The sequence below is a fragment of the Schistocerca nitens genome, chromosome 6, assembly GCF_023898315.1.
Source record: "Schistocerca nitens isolate TAMUIC-IGC-003100 chromosome 6, iqSchNite1.1, whole genome shotgun sequence".
Lineage (NCBI taxonomy): Eukaryota > Metazoa > Arthropoda > Insecta > Orthoptera > Acrididae > Schistocerca > Schistocerca nitens.
The window spans coordinates 529638486-529653530 of record NC_064619.1 but is presented as its reverse complement, the minus strand read 5'-3'; the positions used below and the strand labels follow the sequence as shown (position 1 = coordinate 529653530).

General features: G+C 41.6%; 1 protein-coding gene across 2 annotated transcripts in view; it reads right to left on the bottom strand.

Annotated features, from left to right (window-relative positions):
• Window positions 1-15045, bottom strand: part of LOC126262952 (H/ACA ribonucleoprotein complex subunit 4) — a 63996-nt gene that overhangs the window by 16955 nt on the left and 31996 nt on the right. For both annotated transcript variants that reach the window (XM_049959897.1, XM_049959896.1), the window contains 4 exons: window positions 11762-11882; window positions 11559-11677; window positions 8413-8516; window positions 860-935 (listed from right to left, as the gene is read on the bottom strand). In XM_049959897.1, coding sequence (XP_049815854.1) covers window positions 860-935; window positions 8413-8516; window positions 11559-11677; window positions 11762-11882 — 420 coding nt within the window. The remainder of the gene's footprint in view (window positions 1-859; window positions 936-8412; window positions 8517-11558; window positions 11678-11761; window positions 11883-15045) is intronic.

The following is a 15045-nucleotide window of genomic DNA, read 5'->3' as shown; positions in this document are numbered from 1 at the left end:
TAAAACAAAAATAAATAATGGTGAAATTTTGAGAGGTATATTGTTGAAAATTTTAGCCACTGAAATGTCAGTAGAGATGTAGATAATAAAATTTGTTTCTTTCACACGTAGTTAAAATCATTTATTCCATCTTTAATAGCACGCTATAGAAATTATTTGCTTTTGCCTCTTATTATATCTCAGCTTAAATGTTGCACGAATAAATTTTAATGTTTTTAGGTATATTCTCTTGTACCCACCGCCAGTAACAGTACAATATTGCTCATCATGGTATGTTGTACATAGCTTCAGATTTTCGAATTTGCTAATACATCATAATAAGAAACGTAGCCACACACAATCTGTTCAGTGTTCCATGAACAGTTGCTCTACCATCAAATGCAGCATGTTCGTAGTTAACCCTTCTACACACTCAAAAACCACAGTGAAGGGGGAAAGTGAGTAGTTAAGATGAGATACATCCACATGTGTGCAGAGTTCTTGGCTGTCCCTGAGCTACACAGAAACTGATACAATGTGTCTCCCCCCTCCCCAAGTCCAACAGTAATTGTGTCTGCAGTACAGCTTATGACTGCATTAACAATATAAGCAGTCTGTCTACCACATTACATTTTACAGGAGGTACAAATTTGTTCTTGCTCTCCCCCTGCTACCCTATACTACATTCTTTTTCACAGGCCCCACAGAACGCATGTTTAATATTTAAATCTAAAAATATGTAAGTGTGTGCTTTAATGTGCTGTTGCCATTCAGACAAGAAAGAACAGCACCACTTATTGTATTTAATTTTAATATTTCAGTATTCGTTTGTGGTAGCTGTAAATAACTACAAGTAGAAAAAATTAATGAATATCACTACCTTTCTTGTCTCTGTTGTTTCTTCTGGAATTTCAGATGGAGCCGCTGTTGCAATCTCACTCTCTGGTTTTGGAAGGCTGCAAAGTATTAGCAATGAAATAAAACATATGCTGCAAAACATCAAATAACAGAAAATTGGAAATGGAGCTCCTTGGAGCTGACTAGGGTTGCAAGCTTTAACTTACATAATAAAATCTGGTTTTTAAAAATACTGTCTTGGTTAGTAATTGCATATTCACTAGTGGCAGAAAATCCCTGTAAAAGTTAAGTTTGGTAAGCATTAAGCACTGGCATCAGGAAGGTAGGAGACATGTTCTGGCAGAAGAAGAGCTGATAGGTTGGGTCAGGAATCATGCTTGAATAGCTTAGTTGGTAAGAGCATTATCCGAAAAAGGCTGAGCTGCAGGTTCAAGTCCTATATGACACAGTTTTAATCTGCCAAGAAGTTGCACAATACCACACACACTGCTACAGATTGGAACATTCATTCTGGATTTCTTATCATACACTCACTAATTTGTAAATTTTTGTCTTTGTTTACAGAAACCCCAACATTTTCAAAGAATACATAAGAATCATATGAATACATTTCTTGACATCAGAGTGTCACAGAACGGAGGATGAACAGTTAATGAATGAATGAATGCTGTTACACATACAATGAATAGATCTAATTGATAGCAATTTCAATATACAAGGACTCTTTGTAAGTGAGTATGAAGTTGCAATAGACAATGCCAGCCTCAAAATACCATCAAAACACGCTAAACATTGTTTCAGATAAGTTGATAGTCGAACATATTCTGTTAACATGAATCCTTATGAAAGATGCTAGCACATGTAAATGACATAACACTCTACAATACACACATTCCAACAATCTGCAGGTAAAGCTACTAAAGTACATGAAAGTGTTGCTATAGACATAGGAAAACCACTCATCTCTTATCTGAATTTGACAGGCTGAAATATTTTTCTTCAGTCTGTTCCATATTTTGACCATGGCATATTCTCCTCTGTGTATCTTACACACAGCTGAAAGTAAGAACGAATGAGTTATTTGTGAACTGCAGGAATGTTGATAAGTCCAAGAATTAATGTTACTTATTTATGGTAGTAATTTCCACATGCTACTAGCAATAGGAATCTGACCAAAATCAGAAAAGAAGAGCACCAAATCTTAAATTCCAATTGAAATCTGCACACTTTTGGAGCCAGTTGCTCCCTCCTCTGGCAGAAGCGTTGAAGGGGGGGAAAAAAGGGGTGAAGGAAAATAATTGGTGATGTTTAGAAAATGAGGAGAGTTGAGAAAAGTTGTCCAGAACCCTTGGTCAGGAGAGACTTACCAGATGGGATGAGAAGGAAAGTGATTGTTGGGGACTGCACCAGACGGTATTTTAAAACCTGAGAGCTTAAAGTTGGAAGACAGGGTAATGTGCAAGACAGAAATTACTGCTAAAACATTGAACACAAGTTAACAATAGCGGAAAGCTAAATGCATCATATGCAATGGAGGTGGGGGGGGGGGGGGGGGGGGGGAGAATAGCTGGGTTAGGAAACAAAAGATATAGAAAACTAAAAGGGAATGAAGAAAGGAATAGTTACTAAGAAGAAATGCTGAAACCGAAGAAATTAACAAAAATTACAGCCAAGTTGGTGGTGAGAACCAAGGACATGTAGTAATGTCAGCTCCCATCTGCAGAGTTCAGAGAAAAAGGTGTCTGGGGGAACAATCCAGATGCCATGTGTGGTAATACAGGCACTGAGGTCACAACTGTCATGTTGTACAGCATGTGTGTTGCCATTATACAGCCTTGGCCTATGTCCATTCATTCTAACTGGTAACTTGTGGAAGTCATTCCAATGCAAAAGGATGAGCAGTGTTTACATAACAGCTGGTTTATGACATCTGTTTCACAGGTGGCTCTCCCTTTGATAGTATATGTTTTGCTAGTTAAAGGGCTGGTACAGGTGGTGGAAGATGCACAGGCAAGTCTTGCAATGCGAAGAGTCTGAGGGATAGGAGTCATACGGTAAGGAAATGAGTGCAGAAGGAGTACAGGGTCTGACAAGGATGTTGCACAGATTGGGAGGTCAACAGAAAGCTACTCTATGTGTAGTGGCCAAAATGTCTGACAGAATGGATCTCATCTCAAGACACAATTTTAAAAAGTCGCAGCCTTGTAGAAGTAGTTGCCAACTTCTGCTGCTGCTTGGTAAATATTTTTTTTTAAGTTATCCAATTACATTTATATTTTCAATAATTGGTTGCTTTTGTTGATATATTAAGTTCCAAGATGGTTTATGTCACAACGATAGGCTGGATGCCACATGCAACAATATTATTTATTGCAATAAATAACTACATTATATCTATTGACATCATTACAGATTCAGAATACAAAATAGCCTGGGTGATGGCATCATCAAAGGTGGGTCAAATCGGTTGCCTCTAGAGGTTTAGTGCCACAGGGTTCAGAAGGAAACTGGAAAATATTGTGGCTAAATTTCCTGCTCACATTACTGGAGCAAGGTGACATTTTAATTTTACAATTACTGAACGAGAAGGTTATGAGGGTAAAACAGCCACTAGGGACTAACATTTGAGAGTGTGTTGTAAACTTTTATTTCTATTAAAAAAATTATTGTCTTGAGCAATTAGAAATCTATCAGGGGAAAAACTTTAGATATCAATAACTAACAGGCCCAAATTTTTCCATTTAATTAATGCAGAGGAGGGAAAAGTCATGATAAGGTCCTTGTCAGATGAGTGACTACTAATGTTACGAGGGATGTAGAAAGTTGATACAAACGCAAAAATAGCTACAGCACAGATTTCTGCAAAGCTGAAGCCTCATTGACAGACAAAAGGTGAATGAAACCAAAATGAATACAAGGTAAGCAATGTGATAAAATGTTAGATCTACACCCAAGTAAAATTTTATCTGCCACTTTGATGGAAAATATTGAATTTCAATAATAAATGAAATTAGTCAAAAAATTAAAATCAACTATACAGTAGCCCAGACCATGTACTAGCCCTGAAACAGAGGATAATGTAGAGAAAGCAGAAGTACTGGATTATATTTCCCAAAAATGTTTCACAATACATGATCCAAATACTCCTTCTCTTGATACAAGTTAAGCACCACATGGATACAGTGAGATGTTATGGAAGAATAGGAAAGCAACAAAAATCATTTAGCACAGGAAACATTTCTGAGGTGTCTATAGAATACTAAGACCTTGCTTACACTGCAACTGCAGTTTGACATAGCAGCCCATTCAATGACAGTTGAACAGTTTTGTACAGCAGTAACAGGGCATATCATAAACAAAATACTAAAACCTCCACTGGTGGGGTGTCAGCCTGGAGGTGGAGCAATGGTAGGGGGAGGGGGGGGGGCGGCATTTAAAGATCACTTAAGTTTTTCTTCAATAACTAAAACTGTGATTTCTAGTGAAAATGTTTTTCCGTACAAAATTAAACTACATTAAATTTTCTACAAAAAAGGTCCTATTCATTTTTATCTAGGAATAATAGTTTCTGTGTTGCAGAGCATAGAAAATTCACAATTATTAAAAATAATGTATTAACATTATAAAATTAATAATGCTTACTGTTAAATGAAGTGGGTTAAGAACAAATATTAAATTGTTGCCATATCTAAGTGTAATAGAGCCACATTAAAAGAGAAATAGTGTTCTGCAGGTGTAAGAAGGTGGAGATCTCAATGGTAAAAGCATGGAGGAATGTAGGTCACCGGATTGTGGTCATGCACTTCCCTTTTCCATAGGTCAGCAAACTTAAGGTGAGCAGGTGATACCATGCTCTATCTATACCACTACATCGCAAGAAGCAACTACATGGTGTTTCATGGAGATATAGAGTTTTCTATTGTGCTTTGTCAATCACTGGTGACACAATGCACAGACATGCCAGAGGATGTTTATTTTCCCAACACTACATGGAATACAAAAGATTATTTCAACAATAACAGAAATACTGGATGAAGCAGTATGGGAAATAAGGTAAAAGTAACCACTCACCAATAACGAGTCAATGCTTGAAGCATAGAAACACATAGCAGAAAACAGTATTCACACTAGAATTTCAGCATTAGCTCTTTTTAAGGGACAGTGCGCAAGTGTACACACACGTGCGCACGCACACACAAAACCACAGTCTCTGGCTGCGAAGGCCACACTGTGAGCAAATTGCATGAAAAGAGAAGCAATCTGGGTGGTTGGGATAAGGAGGAGGTTGGGCAGGAAGGGGGAGGGTTGGCAGGTTAGGGGTGGGGTATGGTAAAGTGCTATTTGTGGGAGAATACTGGGATGGGGTGGAGAGAGGGTAGGGCAGCTAGGCGCAGTCAGGAGGTTAGGCAGAGGGCACAGGGAGGGGGGAGGGGGGGGGGACCAGCAGAAAAGGAGGTAATTAAAAGGACTCAGTGCACTGATGGAATAGAGGGCTGTATAGTGGTGGTGGTGGTTAGTGTTTAACGTCCCGTCGACAACGAGGTCATTAGAGACGGAGCGCAAGCTCGGGTTAGGGAAGGATTGGGAAGGAAATCGGCCGTGCCCTTTCAAAGGAACCATCCCGGCATTTGCCTGAAACGATTTAGGGAAATCACGGAAAACCTAAATCAGGATGGCCGGAGACGGGATTGAACCGTCGTCCTCCCGAATGCGAGTCCAGTGTGCTAACCACTGCGCCACCTCGCTCGGTTGGCTGTATAGTGGCAGAGTGGCAGCAGGGAAGAGGATAGTGGGTGTAGGATGATGACAAACGAAGGTTGATGCCAGGAGGGTTACGGGATGTAGTATATACTGCAGGGACAGTTCCCATCTGCGCAATTCAGAAAAGCTGGAGCTGATAGAAAGAATCCAGACTGCACAGGCTGTGAAGCAGTCACTGAAATGAAGGTTGTGTTGGGCAGTGTCTCAGCAACAGGTTGGTCCAGCTGTTTCTTGGCCACAATTTGTTGGTGGCTATTCAAGTGGACAGACAGCTTGTTAGTTGTCATGCTCACTTGAAACACAGCACAATTGTTCCAGCTTAGCTTGTAGATCACATGACTGGTTTCGCAGGTAGCCCTGCCACTGACAGGACAGCTGATGCTTGTGACCGGATTGGAGTAGGTGTTGGTGGGAGGATGTATGGGACAGGTTTAGCATCTAAATCTATCGCAGGGATATGAGCCATGAGGCAGGGTTGGGAGCAGGTGTGGTGTATGGATGGACAAGGAGTGGGCAAAAGAATATCACTGTGGGAGGGGTGGAAAGGATTGTTGGTAGGACATTCCTCATTTCAGGACACAAGACAGGTAGTCAAAATGCTGGCAGAGAATGTTGGTTGGTTTGGGGGGATTAAAGGGACCAGACTGCGATGGTCATCGGTCCCACAGAGAATGTAATTCTGCTACGCAAGTCTGGATGGTACTGAGGAGTCACAAGGGGAATGATCCTTTGTGTCCGGATGGTGGGAGGTGACTGGAGAGATAAACCACAGGATTTCTGTTTGTGTACAATTAGAGTCCTTGAAGGCCTCGGCAAGATCCTCGGTATATATTGAGAGGAACTGCTAGTCTCTACAGATGCAACGACCATGGGTGGCTAAGCTGCATGGAAGGATATTCTTGGTATGGAATGGGTGGCAGCTATCAAAATGGAGGTATAGCTGGTGGATGGTAGGTTTGATATGGATGGATGTACTGCCGTAGCCATCGCTGAGGTGGAGATCAACATCAAGGAAGGCTGCTTGTTAGGTCGAAGAGGACAGGTGAAGTGAATGGGGGAGAAGGTGTTGAGGTTCTGGACAAATGTAAATAGAGTGCCCTCAACCTCAATCTAGATCATGAAGATTTCATCAATGAATATGAATCAGGTGAAATATTTTGGATTCTAGATGGTTAGATAGGATTCCTCTAGCTGGCCCATGAATAGTTGTCTGTCCACATGAATGGCTACCAACAAACTGTGGCCAAGAAACAGTCAGGCCACTACACACAGAGTACGCTGCCCAAGGTAACAGTCTCCATTTTAATGACTGTTTCACAGCCTGTGCCATATGGATCCTTTGTACAAACACTAATTTTTCTGAATTGTGAAGGTGGGAACTCTCCCTGCAGTATATCGTGTGTTCCCTGGCCTCAACCTTCATTTGTCATTGTTCTACATCCACCTATCCCCTTCCCTGTTCGCATTCTGCCACTAAACAGCCCTGTATTCCACCAACACACTCACAGTCTTTTTACTTCTCTACTTTTCCACTGCCTCTCCCCCTCTGCCCCCCTGCTTTCCATCTACCCTCTCAGCTGAATCTAGTTGCCCTACCCTCTCTTCATCTCGTCCTAGTATGTTCCCACAACAGCACTTCACCCTTCCCCTCACCACCAGAGCTGCCTCCTCACCTCTACCACCACCAAGACTATTTCTCCCATTGTGCACCGCTGCTCGCAGTCTGGCCTCAGCAGTGAGAGACTGTTCATGTGTGTGTGTGTTGTCTGTTTTTGACAAAGGCCTTGTTGGCTGAAAGCTTATTGTGTGACAGTATTTTTGTTGTGCCTATCTGCGACTCAGCATCTCAGCTACATAGTGAGTAGCAATCTATCCTTGACGTAGTATTGTCATTATTAGTGATAATCTGCAATTTTTCAATACCGTACAACAAAGAAGCTAGTATTTCTAGACAAAAAAGAATAGGATATTTTTCATAGGAAATGTACTGTAGTTTAATTTTGTACTGACGAACATTTTTGCAACAATTTTCGAGTTATTCAAGAAAAACATAAAAAGTGAGCTTCGAACACCGCCCCCCCCCCCACCCCTCCCGCCTCCATGCTCACACCCTCTGCCTTTCATCCTCCACCAGCACAACCTTATATCTCTGCATCCAGTCCCCGTCATGTCACTGCTTGCTACCACAGCAGCACATCTTCCCCCACACAATGCCTCCTAGTTACCCCCACCACCCACCTTTGATTACTGCAGCTGCTGCTTGGCACCGGCACAACCACAGTCGGCTCCAAGCAGCAGTAGACGGTAGCCGTGTGTGTGTGTGTGTGTGTGTGTGTGTGTGTGTGTGTGTGTGTGTGTGTGTGTGTGTGTTTTCCTTCTGCCTCTGGAGGAGGACTTTGTGTGAAAGGTGAAAGCTTAGCAGTTTTTCCACTGTGTCTGTCTGTAACACACCACCTACACTACATGTGATGAGTACCAATTTATCCCTTTCATAGTGATTTTGTAATCATTGGTCGGAAACGAGAAACAAAAATTATGTAGGCCACTGTCTGCCTTTATGTTTCCCATCTGTCTTGAGAAAACCCTGGAAAACAACGTAATCAGAATTGCTAATCTGAACTGAAACTTAGCAGTTCCTGAATAGGCGTAGTTGCTCATTAAGCTTTATCATCAGCTTTACATTAAATTGTCTTCATATTTCTTTTCAATTAAAAATATTTAATATATTTTAAATCACCTACCATAAACCTGTTCACTAGACATCTGAAAAAAAGGGAGGAAGCAATATTTAACCTTACAATCTCTTGTCCTCACCTGTAATCTTCATACTCATTTAGCCATTCACCAGGAGTTTTATCATTGGGCTTTCCATATTTGTCCAGAAGACCTTGCTTAATCATGTTCTTCTTCAGTGATGCCTACAATCAGGAAAACAAAGGCTAATTACTACGGAGAGAACCAGTGACAAATGTCAAATAATTCACTCATTCACTGATTTACTATTTCGATACAACAACATTAGAAAAAGTGCTGAAAATCAATTCGTCAATACAAGTAACAATTCTGGAAGCACTAAATCCCAGTCAGACTGAATTTGATCAAAATTCAATTTTTTTGCAGCTGGCCTATGTTGGCTCATCGCTGCCATGAAAAAGAGCGGAGACTTACATTGTAGTAAGACGATCAGTTTGCACTCTGCTGTCTTCTTGTGAACACTATAGTGTTATGTTTATTATTTCATTTCATTATTTCTCTCATAAATCAGTATCCTTGTGGATCAGACGCAATCAGCTTTTAGCTTGAGTAAATATTTTGCAGATTATCAAATTATGATGTACTGTATAACAGTTTTGCATGCTGTGTTTAGAAAATTACTGTGCACTGGATTACAGATTTAGATTACATCGGAAGTTCAAAACAAAGTTGGCAGAATGTTTTTTCATATATACATGACTGTTTTTTAATTTGTTCTACTGTTGCACAATATTTAACTGTTTCATTCTGCTGACAAAAGCTACATAATTTGTTTATAAACTATGGCACTTTCCACAAAGGAACACTTTTTATTTTTGAACATGTATTTCAACAAGGTGACAAATACAAAGATTTTGTGCAGGAAGCATCCGATGAATAATTCCCAGAAAGAGCTGTACATCACTGTAAAGCGGTTTGTCGACTTTCTGAGAAATTTTGAGGGGCAGGCTCAGTGTTAGGTGCCAAATGAACCATAAGACAACCTAAACTAAACAGAACGGTTGGATATTTCTGACTACACAGCAGAGCCCAGCAAAATAATTGCTAAACTTGGCAAAAGAAAATGTTATTGGGCTTTAAATCACAATAGGTAAACAATGAAATTGCTCCCGAATTAAGATACAGCAGTGTATGAATTGAAAGATGCGGAATGTAAAAATCAAATCAGTACTGCAAATGGTCACATTTTATTTAGTAGAATACCATTTATATTCTTGATGTCACCTTCTATACAGATGACACCATGGTCATCTTTCTGGCCACGTTAACACACAATTCTGGTCAGTTGAGATGCCTTGTGTTGTGTTTGAAACGTCACTGCATGATCAGAGAATTGGAATCAGGGTATCAACATCCAGTGGGCACACTATTAAACTTTCTTTAAAAAATTCATTAACAGAAAATAGAAACTCCATCTGTAAGGCACCCCACCACAGTATATAATTTCTACAGAATGTATCTGACCAAGTGAGTACAGCCAAAAAGTCACTAGGCAACTACAATATATATTGTTTACAATAAATCCAGACATTTTACACAACAATAATCCATTACTTCCCCTTATTTTTAATTTACATACAAAATTACTTATTTTGTTTGTGAATAAATTTTAAAGGCTTTAAATATTCTGCTCAAAAAAATTAGGGGGGGGGGACAACATTTTAAACACCTGCATTACATTTCAAGAATGTTTGGAGTGAAACAGATTTTTGATCTGGAAAATAAAACCTTTAACAAAAATGTACAGATCCTGTTCTCTTCTCATCACACATCTTGATGCTATGACCAGAAATTCATCAGAATGTCATAATCCAAAGTGGAAACTTTTTCACTTAAGTCACATGATGTGCAAAAAGAAAAATTTAAATATCTGCCAGACCCCTTATGTGCCTGGATTACTGCCTCATATCTTCGAGGCATGCTCCTGGCATGTCTGCAAACACATTCTTGTGAACTTTTTCCTTTCTCCTAAATAAAGACCTCTGTGACTTGTTCAAGAGTCTGAGGCGCCATAGGACAGGCTTGAAGTCGTCTGTCCAGGTTATCACATAATTGCTCAATAGGACTGAGGTCAGGAGTCTGAGTGAGTCAGTCTAACATTTGAATCGAGAGGTCCTGTAACGCTACCACGTTGGCTGCTGCTGAATGCACTCTCACACTGTCTTGTTGCTGGGTGAACTGCGGACCCAGCACAACTATAATGTGCATACCGTAAGCCAGTACACTCTTGTTGATGTACCTTTAAGTGTAACGTCGGTCTATGAATATCGGACGGTCTGATCAACCATCAATAGTGACACCAACCCAGCCACGACAAAACCACAGCCAAACCTGTCCATTTTCTGGACCACTCCTTCATTGTAACATTTATTGTGACAACAACATACATGTATAAACCCATCACACTGTATCAGATGACACTGTTGCCAATGCCTACGTTCCTCAGCAAATCGAAGTCTATCTCTCACATGCCGAGCAGTTAATCGAGGGATGTGAGGAAGTCTTCTTGGTCTTAAAGCAGTCTCTCTGAGTCTGTTGTGTGTTGTCTGACCACTGACACTACAACCAGCTACTGCTCTTCGATCTTTTTTGTTGGTCCCAGGCAGTTGCAATATGCCAGCAGAGGTAACAATTACCTACATAACCATCATCTCTGGGAGATTTTCCATTTTCTTACTTGCCCTGGCTGTCTTATGTATGTACTAGTTTCATGAAATCATTTCTGATCCTCCCGACAACAGATAAAACTACATTAAGCTCTACAGACACTGCACAAATAGTCCAACCTTCCTGCAGCAATGCCACTGCCCAAACACATTCTGTCTCAGTCAGATGCCTGATGCTGACTGATGAAATGTACACAAAGACTGCAGAGACATACTCACTACTTACATTCATTAGGTGGCAGAGACACTGCTCATCCATTTCACTCTTAGGCGCAGCATGATACTTTTGAATACCACCAATAAGACATGGCTTTCAAATGTATTGTGGAGGATTAGTCTCATTACTAAAACAATTCGGAAGACAAAGAGTATCTGTGTGTATTTGTATATTATCAAATTCTTGTCCCTCTAATTGTTTTGAGCAGTGACGTGTGTCCCTTGTCATAAATATAAACAAAAATTAGAGAGGTCTAGAACATTCTACCACAAAATACATCTGTAGGACACCAGGCAGGTATAGTTAATGGAACTAATCTATACCTTAGGTCCCAGACCCCACTTCCTGGGGTATGTGTCCCGATCCATGATAACACGTTTTATCTTGGCAACAACGCCGTGGTCACAACTTGCAATAGTAGCAGTAGTCATTAGAGCAATGCCTGAAAAAACAAAACTCCACACTTAGTTAGAGTAATCTACAAAAACAAACAACAAGTTTTCTAATTGGAAGTGATAGCTCTCACCCAGCGCAATAGCTTCTCCCTTTGTTGTAACAATAACAACTTCCATGTTAAGCTCAATGCCATCTTCATAACGGAGAACTCCAGGAAGCATTATTTTAGCACCATAGCAAACAGCATTCACCTGTAAAAAGTAGATAGGAGAAATGAGGAATACGAATAAAAACCATCTGTTTGCACGGAAAGAATCAGCTTTAGAGTGGAGAATACGACTGGATGGAAGGATGGTTGGTTGGATGGGGGACCAAACAGTGAGGTCATCAGTCCCATGATCTAAGATGCCAGAAATCAAGGGAGGAACGACACAAACAGCACAGTCCAGTCACGGGGAAGGGATAATGGGCAAACATGGGGGAAAATGGACATCACGGCAGCAAAAAGAGGAAAGAAGAGGAATGGGGTTGGTGGAAACCGGGAGAGCAGGGGTGACGCAGAAACGGTACCTGCTGTGGGACACCAGGAGCCCCACCAACCTGTACCAACACCCACACCATACAATTATCACAATACAATGGGGACAACAACAGGAAAGAAAGGAAAGAATACATAAGAAAAGAGGAAACAAAACTGCATAACAGAGCAGACAAAATGGAGGGAAAAGGAGGGGGCGGTGCAGGGGGTCCAGCCGTTGTGGATGCAAGGTCAAGGTCTCCATAAGCAATGCTTACGCTAACTGAGAGACTCAAATTCCAGAAGAAAATTCAACAACTTACACCTGAGAGGACAAACCACTTTCACAAAGAAACCAGAGGACAGATGCAACCATGCAAGGGTCGTCCACTAAGAACCAGAACAAGGAAAAGGGGAGGGAGGGAATAGTAAAAAATCATAGGTCAACCTAGTATGGCGTATACGAAGACAGGAGAGGATGGTAGATTGCTGAATGAGGCACAGGGAAGAACACCATGTGGTGCAAGCCTCCTTGAGTGCATGAAGTTCATTAAACTGGGAGGGGACGGTGGTAGCTTCCCAAGAGTCGGCCCATGACTGAGCAGAAAGATATCTGAAGTAAAGCAACAAATCCGCCCCCCAGAGGGGGCATGGAGAACATGGGGAAGGTGGTCACTCCCCCAGTCAGATGATCAGCAAGTATCAACCGAACAACCAGCATCATAAAATTCATCGAGAAGGTTGTAGATCGCAGAGACCAACGGGTGGTTGGAAAAACTCCAAGTTATAGCTCCAAGTTATAACCTGAAGGCCACTACTTAAGTGAGCAAGAACCATTCAATGAAGCACAAGGCCCGATAGATTGCCATCAACCTCACAGTAAACCGCACACACGTGGCAGGCAAGAGATGGTGTTCCATGCCAACAGAAGACATATCCCACATTGATCGGTAGATTTAGAGCCATCAGTGTAAGAAACAATGACATCCCGAAACACCCATAAGAGTGTTTGGAACATACAATGGAACACCATTGGAGCAATGGAGGCTTTCAGACCCCAGGCTAAGAAATTAACTAAAAGGGGATAGTCAGTAGAGAATATGGGGAAGAGGACTGGGAGCGGAGATGGAAGTCACGGCGGAGAGAAGTGAGACAAAGCCCAGTCAGTAAACCGATCCGAGGGCGGGCAGCAGGCTGGTGACAGCCCGAAGCCAAGAGATGAACAGAATAGGACAGGTGTGTAGGGGAAGAGGGAACAGTGATGGCATAGGAAACCAGGAGATGGGACTATGAAATCAGCCGCGCGATCTGAGGCGCCTTGTCACAATTCACATGGCTGTACGTCGGGAAGACGTGCCCGAAATGTAAGCACTGAAAGCACCAAACACACATGGGTGGCAGGATGCATGCCATCACATCACACTGATAACACACAACCTCGACATACTCTGGGAAGGTACCTCCCTCAAAAGCCAGAAAAAATGGCCCAGTATCGACATGATTTCCCTTACGACCTTTCAGCAAATGCCAAACAAAAGAAAAACCCCATCGCTCCAGATTGATCAAGAGTTTCTCATAGTTTAAAGGATGAGGTCCCTATGTAAAATGACTCCTTCAACCACATTCAAATACTGGTGAGGTGTAATGGACACCAGGACATCGCCAAGATGATCACAAGCATGAAGGGCTGCAGATTGGGCGGCAGAAGAAGTTTTAATCACCAGTAAACCCGCCAGCATCATACTGAAAGACTCCACGTCGCCAAACTTGTCTTGATAGTTTCCACAGAAAACAAAAGGTTTGTGGCAATGAATGTATCACCGTCCGTCTTAGTACAGACCAGGTAGCGGGCAATGTGTTTCACCCTAAGCCGGCAAGCCTGGCCCTCTTCCCTGAGAGCAGCCATGGAAGGAAAGGCTGTAAGGTCGTAAGCATTCAATGACCCATTACCAACCACAGAGATGGGTAGATTTTTGGAACTTGATAAGTTTCATATCCAAAGAATCTGCTCTGATACCGTCCACTCCGATCAGGGGCCTCTTCCCATTGGCGTCACCAGACACAGGGAGAGCCGTCTGGCATAGCGGCCATTGCCTGGAGTTCCAATGGTCCAGATCGACAAGCAACCTCTGCTATGCGTATCTGGAGGGGCAACAGCTCAGCTATCAGTAGTGTGATCCCTGTGTTGTCAGGAGGGCTCAGCCAGATAGGTACACAACAACCACACCACACAAACTGGCTATACGCACTGATGACCTAGCAGACTGAAGGGGGGGCTGTGGCGGGAAATGAAGAGAGGAGAGGAATCCATGCCATAAACACTAGGGAGGAAGTTCTTCCTAGAAGTAGAGGTCAATCTCCAAAGGGGAAGGATAGTCAGGTCAACTTAAGTAAGAACACGAAGAGAGGGGAAAAAGATCCATATTTATAATCAGGTGTCAGACTTCAGTGCATCAACTGTGATCAAGTGTGTGTGGGACAGACTGAAAGCAAATTTAACACAAGATTCAGGAAACATATTTATTTGAGTGAAATAATCACTCATCTTTTGGTCTCACCCAAGACAACAAAAACAGACTGCAAGAGACCTTACTGTCCGACATGAAGCAAATAAAATGAGATTACTTGGTGTTATGGGGAAAGAGAAATACACAGACACATTTATTTACACACAGGTATTACTCTTAATGAATTGAATGAATTGAGGAATAAGAGTTTCATAAAAGATTTTAAAAATTAGCAGCCAAGACACACATTGGGGAGACAGTTTGTGATTACTATTCAGCCACATTTGGTGTTACCTTATTACATAAATTTTGAACTACTAATTTAGCTTGAAAGTATTAAACTAAGTGGCGGCTTTGTGTTCAAATGACCAGTTATTTTGGATTCTGTGT